Source organism: Larus michahellis, chromosome 9, assembly GCF_964199755.1.
Source record: "Larus michahellis chromosome 9, bLarMic1.1, whole genome shotgun sequence".
Classification (NCBI taxonomy): domain Eukaryota; kingdom Metazoa; phylum Chordata; class Aves; order Charadriiformes; family Laridae; genus Larus; species Larus michahellis.
Window position 1 is genome coordinate 2716949 of NC_133904.1, and position 18941 is coordinate 2735889.

Here is an 18941-nt window from a genome sequence, read left to right on the forward strand (position 1 = left end):
AATTGCATGCTTATACATATCTTCATTTTACATAATAAATAAAACACAACTGTTTTATTACATTGGTTAAAGTTTACCACAGATGCCTCTTTTTATAACACTGTAAAGATAAAGAAATATTACTTTACCTATCCACCTAACATTTTATAGTCTTTTTTTCTACTCAATTCACAAAACGATTTGATTATTTTTTTATGAAAACCCCAAGTATATTCTTTTCCTGCGTTACTTTTACTAATTTTAGGTAGCAGATTTTATGTTTCTTATTATTTTGGAAAATACTATACATTTTGTTCACCAGAAAAAAAAACCAAAGCTTAGCTAAGATTAAGGTGATTCAAATCTTGCTAGTACAAATCTCAAGTGATTAAAAGCTATTTGCAAAGTCTGATTTCAGTCTGTTCATTAATACTTTCAATTAACATGTAACTGCTATTTGAAAAAGAGACAGACACGTATTTTTAAAAGAGAACAGGATTTAAATATTCCAAGAGCACTGCTCAAACATTAACTTATTATTTATGTCTAGAAGTCAGGATAATGTCTGCCTTATTATTTAGGTGTGGAGAATTATTTGAAGTGATTAATCAAAGATGACAACTACTGAGTCAGATTTAAACCAAAGACTCTTATCTTTCTAGTTTTGTTTACAGGGAACTAGATTTACCTCATACAACTTTATATTACACACAGAAATGTGTATTATAAGTAATCGAAGCACTTCCAGAATGTAATATTCCGCCTCAAATTCACTTCTACTGCAGGTAGGAGCAAGTTAAGTATATGATTATAAAAAAAATTGTTCCAGAATACGGCCATCTGGCTGTATTTGTCCTTCTGTTGTGCTTGAAATTATTCCTCTAAAGCAAAGCAACAACCAAGCTTCCTATTTATCTTGCACTGTATTTTCAAGACTGAATGTGCACATACTGCATGCAGAGTAGCAGTACATAAATCCAAGAAAGGACCTTGTTCTTAGCTTCTCTACAAAGGCTATTAAACTGACAGTTATTAATCTGTACTATTAGGAGAGGGGTAAGAAATAAGATTTACTGAGGAGAAACCAGAAGTGATAGAATTTTACGGTTTGTAAAAAGCATGAATATTGGGGTTTTCCTTATTCTTACTTATCAATAGTTAATAGTTTCTTTTATGCAAAACATTTGTGTCTCAAATTATTTAATCATCATATACTATGCTATGTAATTGTTTAAAATGACACTACCAAAATGTTACATACATATCTAATCAACATAAGAACATATGCAACTGTCATCCCAATATATTTAAATGATTATGCCCAGCCAATTATACTGAACATTGTTTTCAAAACATTATGCAAAAGTATACAAGACAACACCGTTAAAATAATTCACTTTGTATTGATGGAAAAAAATGAATCTGAAGAGGAAAAAGAAGTATATCCAAGAATACTCCAAAATATAAATACAGGGACAAAGAAAATTGAACTGTCAGAAGTTCACAATGCCCTGGATGAACAGCTTTCCAAATATATCTGGATGATGTGATGTCACCTGAGACCAGGAAAACATGACAATATTGCTTGTTTTGTTGGGTTAAGATAATTCATACTTTGAACTGTGTCTGATTGAATTCTTAATGAATAAAAATAAAATGGAAAATCCCAAAGTGCAGAACTTTATTGAATGTTTGTAAATATATGAACAAAAATATCTACTATATTTTCAAAATAATTACACTGTACATTCATAATTGCACAACATTTATAAAAAACTAGATGTGCACAGGTGAATCACGGCTGTGTATGTCAGACTTCAAGAATACTAAAGCAAATAACTCAGTAAGATGTACTGTTCTTCCAATGACAGAGTGTTTCTAAATATACTGTTGGGACACAGATAATACTGAACTTTCCCCTTCACTGTACCTGTCAAGTGCCTGCCTGTGGAGTAACACGCATTTATGTGAAATGCACCTGACTGCACTTAGCCATTGCAATGTAATACATTCTTTCTTCACTGCTTCCATTAACTGTGGAGTCGGAAAAGAGACCTGCATAGACAAAAGAAAAAGATGTGATTAGCCACTATTCTCAGAAATACATTGTTCGTGTAGCAGCTTCAAGAACCGGTTTCAAAGCTTCAGTTTTACCGAAAGAAGCACTTCATGACAAAAAATTGAGAATGACAGGGAAGCTTTACCAAAGCATTGCCCTGTATAACCTCACCCCAAACAGGCAAGCTACTTCTGTATCGGCCTACATGCTTAATTCTTCCCCCTCTCATGCTTTTTCACTTGTTCTGCATTTGATTGCAGCACGGCATGCCTTTTCTCCTTAGCACCTGCTTGCTTCTCTGACTAGAGGCCAGCATTCAATACCAGCTAAATTTCTCTTCAAACCCATTCTCAGATACATTGGCAAAAATTTTAGACATAAGTTACAAGATAATTGTATAAAATAAGTAACAATCATGTCATATTTGGAACTGTCATTTTAACTCTAAAAAACATAACTCGGCAAAGATGAGAAGATAGAGAGTCACTACTTTGTAAAAATCTTTTACATTCTATAAACAATACATCACCTTTTCATTAAAAGACAAAACATCATTTTGCTTTTGCTGAAGATGCGAGTAAGAAAAAGTTCAGAACCCAGTACAAAAACTGAATTGGAAATGCGTACTTTCATTATTTCATTTCACCACAAACTCTCCTCACCTGTATTGTTTGATGTCATATGTTCAACCGGAGGATTAGTACTAACTTGCCATGTTGTTCTAACCTCCTTCTGTCCGTGCCCACTACTTATGTCCACCTTCCATATTTCTGGGTCATCACTGATAGAATAATCGAGAAATGTCAAAATTCAGTCAGGTATTCAGTCACATCTGAATGTTAATGCTGCAAAGATTGAAGTTTCTCTTACTTTTGACAGAACTTCTTGACCACTGCTGGTCTGATCGGCAGTTGAAACACGTGCTTCTCATTTAGAGGGTTTTCCTTATAATACTTCATGCAAATTCTACGATAGAAATCAACTAGTTACTGACTTTCTTTGGAGAAATGCTTGCGCAACACTGCATAAACCTCGTGCAAAATTAACTATACTCTCAGATTTTACAACTTCCTTTTTTTAAAAATTTTAGTCACAAAGCAAAATTTAACAGGAAGATCCAACTGCTACTTCTGCAGCCTCAATCATCAACATTATGGAGGGCTGCTTTTCTTTTTTTGAAGAGTTTCTTTACAACTGTCAAAGAGAATCTATTTGTTATTGTCATTTAAAGAGCAAGAAGTAAAAATGAAGTACTTACTGTGTCAAAGGGAAGAGGTTCTCATGTTTAAACTGAAGTAAGACTGTACAGCTGACCATTATTTCCAGCATATGGTGAAGCTTTTGAACACGATGAACTTGTTCTTGTAGATCTACTGATGTGGAAATGAAGTAGTCCTGCAACAGCAAAGAGCTTCCACTCCTAACTGGACCCTCAACTTCTACAGACACACAACATACACTCAATATACTAAAACAATTTTCCTGCTTCTTTTGAGAAGCCAAAATTTTAAGAATGGCCCAGTAGACTCAGAACAAAGTTTCATGCTACCAAAGTTCACTGCTCTGCCTGACAACGATCTGGATCAGATACCTAGGAAATAATATATGAATAAGAAAAAAACATAATGACATTTCTGCAGTATATTGTTCCATCCTCATGATTTGTAATTCGGTTTCTCAGCCTATAGGAACGATATGACTTGCAGCCCGCCACCAGCTAAGTGTGCTCTACTTTATACCGCTTTCAGAGTAAAAAAAATAAATAAAAAAAATTAAAGCATCTCACCAAGTAGGTTAATGTTGCAAGTTCCTGGCCTGAAAAACAAACAGGGAAATAATTAAATTTACTACATAGTGCCGGATGAAATATAAGCAACATTCAGGTGTTCAAAACAGGGAATTCTACCAAAGAAAAGCGCAAAGTCACTAGGACTGCCCTGTTACTTATTGACATAATTACTCATTCAAAACAAGCAAAAAAAACTATTAAGCAGCATGGTAGAGGCATTATTTTATTTACCACCAAGGCTGCACAATGAAGAAACCTACCATATCTTTTGAGACAACCACCCTCCTTGGGACATATAGATTTACAAATAGTGAAAATAAAAAAGCAAATGAAACAAAGAATGAAAATAGGATGACAAAACAAAAAAAAGAAATGAAGAGATGAATGAAAAGGAGGTGGGTAACAACAAAGGTAAAACAGAAACCCCTCCCACAGATTCAGAAAAAAAATACATTTATAACACTGAAAACAAAGCCACAATGTTTTCAAGAAAACACATACTTTACAAAAATCTTTCCACCCTAGCTTCTGTTCCAAGTATAATATATATGTAAGAATAATAAAAAAATATCTTTCTAAATACTACAGACTGTACAAACACAGCTATTACATATCAATACCCTTGCCTGATTTCCTTTTAGCCCATGTAGGCAACAAAAGAGAAGACAGAAAGAGCATACGGGTCTTATTTTATCACCTACAGCAAACAGATAAGAAAACAGAACAGTCCACAGTTATGTAAATCTAGCATTTATTTTACTTTAAGGTCAACCTAAATGTTTTTTCAAATTGAAAAAGAAATACACAGTTATGCAAACTACACTTATTTTGAAACAAATGCATGCTTTACATTTTGAAACCATATACAAAGTACAGTTACTAAGGAGGCTGGATACAGGACAGATGAGAGCAGAAGTGAGACCAAGGTTACCAAAGACTTCTTTGTTTCCTGCATCGAATACCTTTTCTCTTGAATTTCTAATGATGTTAACAGTTATCAGGCTTACCTATGAAAAAACTGACATAATCCTTCTTCATCTTATCCAAACCAATCTCCAAGACCATTTGAATCGGAGTGATACCACTGAGGGAAACGACCTCTGTCTTTCCATGATAAGACTGTTGAATCAATTTACCTAACAAACTGCTACTCCCTTGATGAATCTAAAAATTAGAAAAGTTTTCGTGTGATGTAACTGTGTATAAAACATCATAAACATTGTTTAGAAGTACAACACCATGGAAACAGAGACGAACTGTGATATGTGAAAGTAATTTACAAAAAATACAACACAGAAATGAAGGGCAGTTAAGCACTAAGAACTATATTCTACTTTAAACAACTCAAACTTTTAACACTTACTGTGAAATACAAATACATACCCATGGCTGTATCTCACCATGTTCCAGGGATTTTATGACCAGTGTGAAACACTCTACCAACTCCTGATAGGAACTGACACCTAAAGAAAACAAGATGCGATATTTTATTTATCAGTCCAGGTTCTCTCTCCAGCTGTTAAGTCAACACATATTTGCAAGAACAAAACCCCTTCATTTAAAGAATGATAAATAAATAAAGTGTATTTTACTGAAGGACTGTGAGTGGCACTACAAGAATAATAAAGTTTGTGTGCAGATTTATCAACTTAAAAATTGTCCTTCAGATCTATAAAGACAAAAATTTTATAGGTAAGTAGTTTTCAGTTTTAGAGCAGATGAGTACTACCAATCGTTTAGTACCTTTACAACCAAATAAAATGATCTCCTGCTAGATGCTGGTCTACATACCTAAAGTTAGCTCTTTTAGAAAAAACCTGTTGATAACAATTTTCTGAAGAGCTGATCAGTCCCTAAAATTCGGAGAAATTTATATTCATTTCACTGAGAAAGCACTACAGTATAGTAGATACAGAGTACAGAAGAATTAAAGGAAAACAGATGGAGCAAAAAAACACAATACGCTTACTTCTCATTTTGCACCATAATTGTTCAGCAAAATCCAGGTCTCCTCGCTCACTGAAGACTGATTTTATTGAACTGTCCACTGCAGCAGTGTCACATTTGATTTTCTGAAAGAGTTCGTTTGTCTTAAGTAAAAAAGGATGCCTGAGATTCAAAGACCTTATGAATCCAAATTTTCTCCAGAGATCAAAATTGGATGCATCACTAATGTTTCCCCTTTTCCAGGGAAACTACTGCATAGAAGCTCCTAGTGCATAGTAGTTTTTATTTAAAAGTGAGACTAATTCTTTTCAGCATTATCACACTGGATAATTGCTATCTTTGGACCAGGAAGTGAAGCCTACTGTCAGAAAGGCTGTTGCTCATAGCCCAGTAAAGCTCAACCAGACTGTCTAGTAAAAACCAACTGCTTTGCTAAAGATGGTCCTTTTCACCTTACAATGGCACGATGCACAGAGCATTGGTAAATAGCAAAAACACAGACCAGCAAGTGCTAATTCAGAACATGACCTATGCTACACCGAACTCATAGATGATTAAATAACTGTATGTATACCTAGCAGTACCCTGGGAGACCAAAATTAATACATACATAGATTCTCAGAACAAAGACCTATTTTTCTTGTTATCCTGATCCCAAATATTTCTGGTTTAGCTGATACAAAAATCACTGTATTTTTAGCTTATCAACAAAATTCCCTCTCAATAGCAAAAAGACACAAATCTTTTCTTATAGACTGCAAGGGAAAAAAAAATAATCTTAATATAACTAGAGACATTTTTATAATTTGAATTGTCCATTGCTTTAGAATATCATAAACCTCTAGATAAAAAGGAGAGATATCGAATTGATAACATTAAATTGGACTGAAATCATTAAATTAGGCGAGAAAAGCAAATTAGTGATAGAATGCAATGGTGCAAAGTTCAGAGCTCCTGGAAGAAACCAGGACATCACGAGATTGGTAGATTTAGGAGATGACAGACGATGGTTAAAACAAGGGAGCACAATTGCAATTGATATAATACAGTTCAATTTGCAAGCTTTTTGTAGTGAAAAAGGAAGGGAAAGAAGCAAACCAAAATAGCTCCACATAACAAAATATGTATAATGGACACTGGTAGACCATAAGAAAAAAAAACAGGGAGTTTTTCTAAAAGTAAAAATTACAGTGGGCTGGCTTCAATATATTAGAGAATAGCTATAGAACTCCTAATTTTGCCAGTAAGGCCTTCTTCCATTATTTTTACACAGCAGAAACAGAAATCAAGAGATCTATCTTTCTTTACATCTTTTTGTCTGTGTATTTACATACATAAATGAATAATACACAAGACGTAGTCAAAATTTGAAATAACTACATTTATAAGGGAAAGAAGATAAGGCAATTAGTAGGAAACTGCTTATACCTCTGTTCCGTTCTCATTTTCAGATATACAAAATCTATCCAGCTTGTTCTTTAACTCTAGTAGAGGAGAAAAATAAATTTCACCACTATGGAAAAAAAAAAAAGTCATCAAAGCAATCATATAAATCCCTGGGCACATCATAATTAATTATCTCTTTAGATTTGTTTTCTAATGTCTTAAATTTCTGACAAGACACATATTTTTCACAACAGTTTTCAGAAGGAATCAGTAATTTCGGATGCTTCATTTTAAGATGTCACAAAAGTATTTTTTCCCCACCACCAAAGGGACACTTCGCACGTTAGAAGTTCACGTACGTGTCAGATAACTTGGCACATCCAGAATGCTCTCAATTACTTTTTAAACATAACAGTGTCATCTTATAAAGAAATAATTATTACTGTTATACAAGATATTAGGACACACAAAAATGACAGAGATGTAGTGACTAACCTATTTAACTGCTTTGTGCAGGTGTTTATAGTGTAGAAATTAACATCTCTAATTCTAATACTTTAAAAATTTTACGTGGAATTTCCTTTTATTTCTGTGAAATGTGACATCCCTCTCTCCCCATGTAACAAGCAGCAATTACCAGTCAGAAGTTCCTGGACCTGTTCAACAGCTGATTCAGACTCTAAGGGCTCAGGCCACGGGGTCACACCTGTCTTCAAACCTTCAGACAAAGCCTAGAGGCAGCGTGAAAATCAAAACAACACAAATCAGTTCTTGTTTGAGGTTCTTCATGTGTCATACTTCAAAATGTGACTAACTTCTCCCAGAATCACGTATCTCTCTCTGTACAGCTAACCATGACTTTAGAAACTTCTTGAATTTCCTGGCTTTGGTGTTCATGAGTTGTCCTCTTTATATTGAGGATTCCTAAAACTGAACTCAAAGTTTATGCTCAAATAAAAGCTTAAAGTTATCTTTGAAAACACCTGATTAAGTTTTAAATAAAGTGAGTTATTAACACATAAAATCACCATTTCATGTAAATCTGAAATTTCTCACTTATACTTACAAGGAGAAACTGCAGTTCTCTGTATAGCTGATATACAGGGCTTCCAGGGTCCCCAGCCTCCAGTGTAATATTCTGGAAGTTCCAGAAGTTTATGTCAGTTTTAAACTTTAGAGATCAATTGTCCTAAAATGTTCATTAGCAAAATGCATATTAGCATAATTTATGATTTAGATTATGAACACATTGTGTTGCTTATATAAAGAATAATAAACACAAATGGCAAGAATCAAACTCCTTTTCTATCCTTTGTACTATTCATGATGTAAGCCATGAAAAGAGTTTGGGTTTGTTTGCCTTTTTTTTTTCTTTACTTACCAGAGTGGCAGCTGAAGTTAGTGGGGGTGTCTCCAGAATCTTATTTACAGTATTCCATGTCATATCAACATATATGTTGCTTGTGGATTCTACAATTGTGTCCTCCAGTGCAGCAGCTCTAAGAAGTTCATACTGAGCAGATCCTTTTGTCATCACCTTGAATGAAAAGATTTTAAAATAAAAAAAAATAAAAAACACCACAACGCTGCTTTATACACACGCAAAATAATTGCAAAAGCATTTCAGACACACAAAAAAGGGCTAACATCAGACAAATGCATTACAACATAGGGAGCTCAAATGTAACTTCAAAAGACATTATTATACTCTTCAAAAGAGATATTACATAGAGAAACCAAGATGAGTTTCTAAATAGAATCTATAAAGCTTCCCAAAACTAGTATCATAAATCCAAAGACAGAGTTTTTAAACTTAGATTAGAGGCATGACAGACTATAAAAACCTACAATAGATGAATGATGCATCGTTTTATGTGCCGTTATGAGCTCTTCCAGGTTTGCAAAACAGCTTTTATCAGCTGTAGGGCCTAGGAAAGAAAAAAAAAGCAAGCATCAAAAAAAACATTTGGCAATCCAAATTTGGCACTTAAAGTTAATTCTCAAATTCTCCAAGTACAACTTGTGTTGTCCTTCAGAAAGCGGACATTCTTCTTGAATTTATCCTATTGCTAATAATAGATGGTGTTAACATATAAACGTTTAGTAAGAGTCAGTGCTTGTATAAGTTGAACAGGAGCAATTCCAATTTGCTAAGTTATTACACCTGAGTGAAGGCAGGCCTGCACTGACACTGTTGCATTAAGTATATTAAAGAGTTATTTCCCCCACAGGGCATGGATTAAAAACAGCTTTTCCTATCTCTCTTTTTTTTCCCCTTCTTGTTTTTTAAAACAAGGAATATAGAGCAGTACACCAAGCCAACATCACAAAAAGGACAAAGACAGCATCACTACATCAATAATCCCACATTTTTAAGCCTTCCTCATTAATTTTATGAGGAACCTTATAACCTTACCGTCACATGTAACCATATACAAATTGATCCCTGTGATTTTTTTTCCAGCTTTGAGAGGCTCAGCTCCAAGCCAATAAGTACGCTCAGGATCAGAACCATCACACCTTATCCCGAGGGGAGGAAGCACAACCAGTTCCCCTGTCTTCAAGTGGCTCATGTTTGGATTTTGTACCATTGCATATAAGGAAATCAACTGTCTAGAAATATGAACAGGAAAAAAAATAAGATGCCAGCAAGCATAGCTAAATCTACCTTACGTAAAACCTAACTCCTATCTACCATGCCTCATTAGCAGGCATCAAATCATTTTACAAAAAGAATGCAGTATTACAATCCCCTTTTTACGGGTAGAACAATGAAGTCACAGGGGAAGAAGTAAGATTTCATAACTGAGAATGTATTTCATATATTTTAATTTAGACTAAAGATTCTGAAATCATAATTGAATTTTACATTTTAAGCATGTTAAAAGGGCAAACTAGTCACCATGTTTCAGTGCCATGCCTTGGTATTTTAATAACAGCCAAAGACCCCAATCAGATATTTATTTATGTATTTTAACAGAAGCTTTACAAAAACAAGCACTGAAGTCTTAGTAGGCTTTCTTTCCTCTCCTGCACTCAGACAGTCCCATTAACTTAATGGGACAGGTCACAAGTGCTTTTCCAGTACCTTGACTTTAGCTACTTTGTTAGGAATACTTTTAGCCAGGCAAGACCATTTTGCAGGATGCAAAATGGTCACATCTCCTCACTAAATTAATGAGTAATTTAATTTTGGGGGATTGAAAATAACACAGGTTCTGAATATTAGGAAAAGAGACAAAAGTTCCAAAAGAAAATTACACCAAAAGGGGAGGCAGACCTTTGATACTTACTTTGCTGTTCTGACAGATAGAGCCACTGGTCCAGAATTCTCCTTTGGTGAAAGCTCCAAGGCATAACTAGTATCATCTGGTTTTGATTCTTCCACTGGGTCACTTTCTTCATTGTGTCTCTTTAAGAAAAATGCACAGGTAAGTCAAAAAAAGCAAGGTATGTGAAAACATTTGATGGGAATTCAAAAGTCCAGATTACATTTTAAAAGTTAACAACACACACACTTACTGCTTTCTGCAAAATATATATCATATCATTTCCATTCCAAAATCTTTCAATAGGACTTTTGCAACTACCACCAATCAAACAGATCTCTACATCGGTCTGAAAGAAAGAAAACAATTAAAACTTCTTAATATGCTATATACAAATGATGCATTTCAGCAATTTTTTTATACTAGAAATTGCAAAATCAACTAATTCCACAAATTGTTTTCCAACCCTATTGCAACCATTCACAAATCTGAGGCTTTCTTACTTCAGGAGAACACAGCTAGTGCATACCATAGGTGGAACTGAATCAACTATGAAAATGCAAAAACTTCCAACTAACCAACATAGAAAATTTAATCTCTAACAGGTTGATTCTACAAGAAACTGAAGTTTGATTCAATGAACAAAACTTCAGATAACCTGAAATATGAGCGATCATGACTGTCAAGTAGCAACTGCAATCACTAGATATCCTTGGGATGGAAAATACTCATTTGAAGTAACATTAGAAATCAACTGATCACTTCTCTGAATTTCTCATGAGAGCTCTAAACACTGTTTGGAAACATTAAATAACTCAAGCCTGTTCTTGAGAATGAAAGAATATCAATCATTACTTTTGCATACACACAGAGAAGTATTGCTTGATTCTTCACATCTAGTCTGCTTTTCACATTACTGTATGTTTAAATAATCACCTGATTTTATTTCTAAATTATTATCACCTCTCACTCCAAGGAAGGGAGTAGGAGAGATAAAGAGATTTATGAGTTTAGAAAGAACTAAACTACTTTAATGAAGTATTAATAACAAGATAAAAAGGAAATAATGAAATAGATATAAAACCATATCAAGCTCACAGCTTTTACACTGAGCATGGGGCAGATGGATGGAATACCCCGTTGGTCCCCTGCCTGGTCTGCTCCTCCCTGCAGGTGGGACCCCTCTATGTTTTTCCACTTCCAACCCTCCAACAGGGCAAATAGCACAGTTAGCTGACCTTAATTGTTACAGCAATGAGTATAAGTAAGAGTCTCTCTGCATATCATTCCTTAGCATAAACTATAAGCACTGGCCTTACCACTCTGAGAACGAACAGTTTTCTGCATGACACACAATTCCAGAGAGCTAGAAGAGGCTTAGCTAAGAAGTAAAATTACTGAACAGAAAGTTAATTCTGTTTTACCTCAAACCAGGACATCCCCCAGCAGCCTCACGCACCATCACCCACCTTCTGCACTTCGCACGACCTATAACACTCTCACGTGTATTCGATCTTTACAATTATTTTACACAAATCAACTGTCAACAGGTGCAAAAAATCAGGCGGGCGGCAGGAACGAGCAGAGAGGCGAGGGCTGGCGCTGCCCCCGGGAGAGCGGCCCTCAGGTACCGGGTCTGCCCCTCCGTCCTGAGGGAGGGGCAGCTCTGAAGGGGCGTTGCTGAGGTAAACTCCCCCTTTTACCTGATATCCCCGCGCACAGCTCAGCTGTTGATCAATAGCTGCCCGTTTTAAACATCCAGGCTCAGCTTACACGACTGTATTTTCACATATTTACCTCGCAGAGATACAGATGTTCAGAGATACCTTCCTTTCCTTCTTCATATATTCTGAAAGAAAAACAAAACGTTAAAGTACAGAAAGTTTTTCCCCTGCGTTCCTCACTAAACAGTAAGCTTAACTGCATAAACAAAACCAACGCGGGTCTAACAGAGGAGCCACAGCCGGCTCCCCCAGCGGCGGGGCCGGGACCCACCGGCGGAGGCAGCCGTACAGCCCGGCCGCCGCCCGCCGCCGCCGCTCCTCAGCCATCGCCGCCCGCCTCAACCGAACCGCGCGCCTCGCCCTGCCCCCGGCACTACATCCGGGGCGGGGTGCCCAGGAAAAGCAAAAATAATATTCTTCTTTTCCCCAAAAAGTGGGTTTTATTTATATTTATTCTCCCCGGGCGCCCTCACATAAAAAAAAAAAAAAAAAAGAAGAATCCCTAAAAAAATTTTATAATTTCTGCGAGTGAACAACTGGTCACGATGAATCCCTCCGCCAGAAAAAGAGTCCCCCGGTTTGGGAGGCGACCGAGAGGAATGGAGGCGCCGGGAGGGAGCGGGCTCGGCACCGCGGGTCGCGGCGTACGCGAAGGGGCTCGGGCTGAGGCCGGGGCCGGGAGTCGAGCGGGCGGCGCCGTAGAAGGCGATGGACAGGGTGCGGAAGGACATCGCTCATAACGAAGGGAGAGTGGCAAGTCCTTCCTTTTCCGGTGGGGGCTGCGGCGGAGACGGGCGGGAGCACGAGAGGCTCCGCCACCGCCACCATGGTGAGGCGCGGGGCCGCGGCGGGCCCGGAGGGATCGGGGCCGCGGCCGCCGGTGATCTGGGGCGGGTAGTGGGTCGAGGCCGGCGGGAGCCAGGCGAGGCGGGCAGAGCCGTACCGCGGGCAGTCCGAGGGCTGGTGGCGTGGGGCAGCCGGGCGGCCGCCATTTTGGAGCCGTCAGCGCTTGGTGCCGCGTGGAGCTGGTGTGGGGAGGCCGGGGCCGGCGGGAGGGCTAAAGGGGGGCCGGGGTGGGCCGCAGAGGGGGTCGCGGCTGAGAGCTTGGCCTGGTCCGCTGGAAGCCAACCTTTCCTCGGCAGTGTGGGAGATGGGGCCCGCAGCGCCTGCTGGCAGGGCGTTTTCATTTTTGTCACGTATTTCTCTAAAGCTAAACAGAGCCACACAGAAACTTTTGAGCTCAGATAGAGTTAAAAAAACGGTTTCTGTAATACTCATTTCAAATTTTTTTTTTAAACTTATTTTATTATTATTTTTGGTCTGCAACAGGCTTTTAAAGGCCTTGGTCTGGAGCCAGGTTGCAAATGACCAACTTCTCCTGCTAATATATTTCAGATTGTGTTCTGGTCCTTTCACCCTGGTAAACTTTGTTCTTGTTTGTGTTGGGGTCTCTGCACTAACTTCAGGGGTCAGTGCCTTGCTAGTGACAAGCGTTAGAAACACAGATAGTATTTTCATTGCTATTAGCTCGTTAATTTTGTAGTATTTTTAATCCTTCTGAAATGAATTGTGGATGGGAAAGGAAGATACTTTGCCTATATTATTGCCATGAGCTATTAATTTATCGACAAAGTGTAATGCTAAAAGATGTATTTTAAAGGGTGCCATTCAGACTGGCAAGCTATTTGACCTTTTTTTTCAGTTTTTTGAAAGGTGCTCTTGAATTTTTCACCTCACAATTCTGAGGCACCAGGGATTGTTCAGAGGGCCCAGACTTCCCAAAAAGTTCACTCTGATGCTTAGTTTGCTTGCTTGTAGTCATTGTGAGTCTCTATATTGTATTTCAGAAGGTGGTTACAGCACTTCAGCTGTTATACATAGTCTAAATAACAAAATAATAAACTGAATTGATACAGGTGGGTTTTATATAGGCTTTTTAATAGCAGGTGGGAAGTAGTTTAGAAGGTGTTACTAAAGAGCCCAGGGATTCAATTCTAGATTAATTTTATCCGAATAGGTTGGAAATCTATTGAATTTCAAACCTCAGGTATTGTGTTCTGAATGGGGGTTGTCCTGTGGAGCACTGTGTTAAGCAAAAATTATTGCTGTGATGATGTAATTTGCGTCTTATCCAGTGTTCAGCGACAGTTGCCTGCTGTCAGTGTGCTGGCGCTGTTGAACTGAAGACCCCTTCATTCTGAGCAATATTTGATGGATTTCAATGATAGCAATTTACTTTACTTGTGCTTAAGATTTTTCCCTCTTTCTTTTTCAGGCTTGTGCTCGACCATTAATATCTGTCTACTCTGAGAAGGGGGAAGCATCAGGCAAGAATGTCACCTTGCCTGCTGTGTTCAAGGCTCCCATTCGCCCTGATGTTGTGAACTTCGTTCACACCAATTTGCGCAAGAACAACAGGCAGCCCTACGCTGTCAGTGAACTTGCAGGTATGGCTAGACCACAAAACGGACAGAAATCTTTGCATTAGCCTTGGATTTTAATATCAGTGGGCTAAAATAGAAACAAGATTAGAACTAAGTGCACTGAACTGTGCTGTTCAGTGGGATTCTGTATAGAAAGTAGGGCAGCTGTTATGGTTATTAACAATCTGACTTGAAACTGTATGAAATAGAAGTTTTTATTGTTCTGGAGAACAGCGAGGTGTTGTAAAAGTCTTGGAGTACTCTGGTGTCCTACCTGAAATGGTGGTGCCTAGGTCCTCAAGTGGAATCTACATTCCACAAAATGTCTGAAAGTGTAGCAGACGGAAAACTCTGGTGAAAACCCGCACTTTATCATCCCTGCTCCATGTTGACCACCTGAGGTATTTGCCAAGAAGAAATCTGTGTAAATGCGAGCATTTGCACTAAACAAGAGGAGGAACTTCCTTTCCTTTGAGGGTGGCAGAGCCCTGGCACAGGCTGCCCAGAGAGGTGGGGGAGTCTCCGTCTCTGGAGACATCCCAACCCCGCCTGGACGCGTTCCTGTGCCACCTGCTGTGGGTGACCCTGCTCTGGCAGGGGGTGGGACTGGGTGATCTCCAGAGGGCCCTTCCCACCCTGCCATTCTGCGATTCTGTGATTTGTTAGAGTTGCTTCAGAAGCTTGTAGGTGCAAGCAGCTACTGCTTTCCAAGAAATTTAAGCCAGGAACATGCATTTTCGAGTTTATGTCCAACAGTGTTTCACATAAACATTTAAACACAGTAGGAACAGCAGTGCCAATTCAGACCTCCGAATTGAGGATCAGGCTTAGAAATCGGTATGTTAATGTACTTGATTCTGACCTAAGCAGATTTTTAATATGGTAAGAGTTAATTTATGGATTAACAAATCCCGATGGGGATCTGTTTTGCTGAAATGATGAGATTCCACTTCATTGGTCCGTGTTTCTGAAACACATGATAACAGTGGAAGTTCTGATTGGTGGTCTTGAATTCTGCATATCTGTGACTTTGAGAAAATTGCGGTGTTGTCACCATCTGAATTAAAATCATTCTGTTGCAGGTCATCAGACCAGTGCCGAATCTTGGGGTACTGGGAGAGCTGTTGCTCGTATTCCTCGAGTACGAGGTGGTGGAACTCACCGCTCTGGCCAGGGTGCCTTTGGAAACGTATCCTTTCATCACTGCTGCTTGCATTGGGTGTAAAGATGACCTCATCAAGCAGAAAAATGATTTTCAAGTATCTAAATGTGAAATGGAGTCTTCTGCTTGGGGTAGTGGCTACCTACAGTGCTCTGGACCACCAGGTTTGAGAAATCTGTAATGTGGTTGGAACTTCTGTATGCAAATTCAGACTTGCTTTAATGAACAGAAGCTTTCATTGATTCCCTCCCCCCCACTGCGAAAGTGGTGGATATCTTGAATCTCCCGATGTGTACTGTCTTGCCATGATGTCGTAATTTGCGTCTTACTCTGTGCTCAGTGACAGTTGCCTGCTGTCAGTGTACTGGTACAGATGGTTGACGAACAAGTAACACTGAGCAAGGATTAGAGTCTCGCACTAGAAAAGAAGCTTCAAAAAGGTTGTTCTTAACTGTCAATGTGTAGATGTGTCGCGGAGGCCGCATGTTTGCCCCAACCAAGACTTGGCGACGCTGGCACCGTAGAGTGAATACGACTCAAAAGCGTTACGCCATCTGTTCTGCTCTGGCAGCGTCTGCTCTTCCAGCACTGGTCATGTCTAAAGGTGGGAATTCTGCCTCTGGAAATGTTTGCCTGCAGCTTTGCGTTGCCTGAGCAGTATCAGTAGTTATGTGATTAGTCATCCACAAGGAACATTCAGAGTAAATTCTCTTTTAAAGAGTTGAAGTTTGGTTTGATTTCTGTTGGTGGAAGCCAAAGATTTGCTTAGTATTTGCTCGGGTACAGAAAGTACTGTCTGAGGCAGACCCACAGAACTCTGCTGAAACCTCACTGCTGTGGTTACTGTGCCTGCATACGAGATCATGAATTTAATTTCCGCTGTTTCTGATGTTGTATCATTTCTGAATACACAAGGCATTAACCTTGAGAAACGCGTACAGCCAAGATCAGTGGGTAACTTAGTGTCTTGTAAAATCCTCTCTAGGCCACCGCATTGAGGAGATTCCAGAACTTCCTCTGGTGGTTGAGGACAAAGTTGAGAGTTACAAGAAAACCAAGGAAGCTGTTCTCCTCCTTAAGAAGCTTAAAGCTTGGAATGACATCAAAAAGGTGAGTGGCTACAGGTACGTTCGTAGGAGCAAAACACAAATGATTTGACTCTGACATTGCTGCTAGAAATCCCTTGGTAATAAAACTACAAGAAACTGTAAAAAAGAGTTTAAGCAAAGTAAACTTCTTACTGTGCTGCTTTACTCCATTTAGCTGTCTTCATTTCGGTGTCGATTAATGTTAATAGCTTTTTTTCCTTGACTCTTAAGAATGATGAACTTCTCACGGTCCGTGTTGCAGATAAGCAGTGATGATTGTGAAGTTCTGACTAAAGCAGTTTTGTTGTGTCTTATTAGTGGGATTTGGACAATTTTGGATATTCACAAGTTGGATGTTCTTATAGGTTTATGCCTCCCAGCGTATGCGGGCCGGAAAGGGTAAAATGAGGAATCGCCGTCGCATCCAGCGCAGGGGACCCTGCATCATCTACAATGAGGACAATGGTATCATCAGAGCTTTCCGGAACATCCCAGGTAACTTGAACTTGAGGCACGCTTGCTCTTGTGCTGGGAGACGGCCTAGAATGATGAGATTCCACTTCATTGGTCCGTGTTTCTGAAACACATGATTTTGTGGAAGTTCTGACTTGCTGAAGTAGCTGACATGTTCTTTCTCAGAGTCTGTTTTGGTGATGTTGAGGATGTTTATGACAAATGTTATAGCTGTTGCCAACTCTAAACTGCATTTGGAGCAGTTAAAAACAAGTCTGTCAAGTTTGTTGCTGGAAAAAGACTATTATTTTTTAAAAATTAATAGATTTTTATATATAGGGGTATGTAAGCCTGTAATGTAAAAGCTGCTAAGCCTCTGTCTGTTCCTTTGTGCTTTCTCTGTTTATTTCTTAAGTCCTGCGTTCCTCGATTTGAATCACGAATGTGTGTTTGCCTGTTTTTCTACAGGAATTACTCTCCTTGATGTGAACAAGCTCAACCTGCTGAGACTTGCTCCCGGGGGCCACGTCGGGCGTTTCTGCATTTGGACAGAAAGCGCCTTCCGCAAGCTGGACGATTTGTACGGCACCTGGCGCAAAGCTGCCACCCTGAAGAGCGACTACAAGTAAGCGCAGCCCAGCTGGGTAAAACCCTGTCGTGTCGTGGGCTCTTCTGTCACGAGGTGGCAAATGAACGCTAGTGCTTTTTCCTAAAAGCCTCGTTTCATTCAATGGGCCGTGTGTCCTGGGTTGAGTGACGCTTTTCTCAAGCCATAACACCATGTTTTTTCACCCGACTCACACTCTGATCTTTGTTTCGCAGCCTGCCCATGCACAAGATGACCAACACGGACATTGGAAGAATCATGAGAAGCCAGGAAATCCAGAAGGCACTGCGTGCTCCCAAGTAATCACTTTCCCCTAACGAGCGCCAAGTGCAGTCTCTTGAGAAATTGCCAAGGGCAAGGCTTTGTGAGATCAGAAATCTCTGCGGTGGGATGTCAGATGGGGATGGGGTTTCTTTAGTTTCTGGGTACAAATACTAGGAATTGCAGTTCCCCAAATTTCAGCGGAAATCTAGCAGAACTCGTACTGTGAAATGAGAGGGCGATCCCTGTCTGTTCTTTGCAGGAAGAAGATTCACCGCAGAGTCCTGAAGAAGAATCCGCTGAAGAATCTGAGAATCATGATCAAGCTGAACCCCTACGCCAAGACGATGCGCCGCAACACCATTCTGCGCCACGCGCAAAACGTGAGTGAGCACAGAAGCCGGTAGGGGGTGAAATTGTCTTTAGTCCTTAGCTGAGGTGCTGATGCTTCTGTGTCTCTTCTAGCACAAGCTGAAGGAGGAGAGGAGGGCCAAGGCCAAGGCCAAGCTGGCGGCCAAGGCACCAGCCCAGACCAAGCCAGAACCCACCAAGGCGGCCACCGAGGCCAAGGCCGAAGCGTGAACCCCGTGCGCTGCCTCGTCCACTTCGGGTCAGGAAACGGCTGGGGCTTTGCAACCAATAAATTCTGTTGGAACCGAGAAATGACGTCGCACGTGTCTGTTGTGGTTTCTCGGCGGGTTGGGGAAGGGAAGCTGTTCGGGATGAGTGGAAGCGGGACGGGCGCTGCCGCCTCCCGACGCCGCTGGGCCGGGGTTTAGCCGTTCCCTACCTCG

The 18941-nt window shown here is 39.6% G+C and overlaps 2 protein-coding genes and 5 non-coding genes across 10 annotated transcripts; 6 read left to right on the forward strand and 1 right to left on the reverse strand.

The window, feature by feature from the left end:
• Nucleotides 1-1266: 1266 nt before the first annotated feature.
• ZWILCH (zwilch kinetochore protein) lies at nt 1267-12891 on the reverse strand. Of its 4 annotated transcripts, XM_074599982.1 has the most exons (18): nt 12425-12891; nt 12227-12278; nt 10683-10778; nt 10454-10572; nt 9577-9773; nt 9009-9088; nt 8542-8697; nt 8227-8298; nt 7798-7891; nt 7203-7258; nt 5797-5899; nt 5211-5290; nt 4835-4991; nt 3825-3853; nt 3297-3433; nt 2909-3004; nt 2701-2819; nt 1267-2034 (listed from the first exon to the last, which is right to left on the reverse strand). In XM_074599982.1, the coding sequence occupies exons 1-18, from the start codon at nt 12478-12480 to the stop codon at nt 1943-1945; spliced, it is 1791 nt and encodes a 596-aa protein (XP_074456083.1). In that variant the 5' UTR covers nt 12481-12891; the 3' UTR covers nt 1267-1942. The 4 variants fall into 4 exon arrangements, with proteins under 4 accessions (XP_074456083.1, XP_074456081.1, XP_074456084.1 ...); XM_074599980.1 differs by having other exon boundaries at nt 12227-12495; XM_074599983.1 differs by lacking the exons at nt 12227-12278; nt 12425-12891 and adding an exon at nt 11854-11980.
• On the forward strand, nt 12847-18813 carry RPL4 (ribosomal protein L4). Its single transcript, XM_074599985.1, is given in 11 exon segments — nt 12847-12927; nt 12929-12982; nt 14429-14600; nt 15659-15765; nt 16204-16342; nt 16724-16848; nt 17192-17321; nt 17748-17904; nt 18102-18185; nt 18410-18530; nt 18613-18813. Coding segments are annotated over 11 exon segments (1272 nt in total). The 5' UTR covers nt 12847-12861; the 3' UTR covers nt 18730-18813.
• On the forward strand, nt 14257-14357 carry LOC141749091 (small nucleolar RNA SNORD16). The gene has a single exon (XR_012589254.1). It is a non-coding gene; the product is annotated as a small nucleolar RNA SNORD16 (small nucleolar RNA).
• On the forward strand, nt 15507-15578 carry LOC141749101 (small nucleolar RNA SNORD18). The gene has a single exon (XR_012589264.1). It is a non-coding gene; the product is annotated as a small nucleolar RNA SNORD18 (small nucleolar RNA).
• Nucleotides 16040-16139, forward strand: LOC141749090 (small nucleolar RNA SNORD16). The gene has a single exon (XR_012589253.1). It is a non-coding gene; the product is annotated as a small nucleolar RNA SNORD16 (small nucleolar RNA).
• Nucleotides 17054-17120, forward strand: LOC141749103 (small nucleolar RNA SNORD18). Its single transcript, XR_012589266.1, has one exon. It is a non-coding gene; the product is annotated as a small nucleolar RNA SNORD18 (small nucleolar RNA).
• LOC141749102 (small nucleolar RNA SNORD18) lies at nt 17367-17437 on the forward strand. The gene has a single exon (XR_012589265.1). It is a non-coding gene; the product is annotated as a small nucleolar RNA SNORD18 (small nucleolar RNA).
• Nucleotides 18814-18941: the final 128 nt, after the last annotated feature.

Excerpts from the sequence above, each read along its gene's own strand:
- ZWILCH (XM_074599980.1), bottom strand. The coding sequence starts at position 12,355 with ATGCAGTTAAGCTTACTGTTTAGTGAGGAACGCAGGGGAAAAACTTTC. Across the intron at positions 9,774-10,453 it reads CTATCTGTCAGAACAGCAAA|ACAGTTGATTTCCTTATATG; the intron begins GTAAGTATCAAA and ends TCATATTTCTAG. Across the intron at positions 8,698-9,008 it reads CGATGCATCATTCATCTATT|GTGATGACAAAAGGATCTGC; the intron begins GTAGGTTTTTAT and ends TTTTCATTCAAG.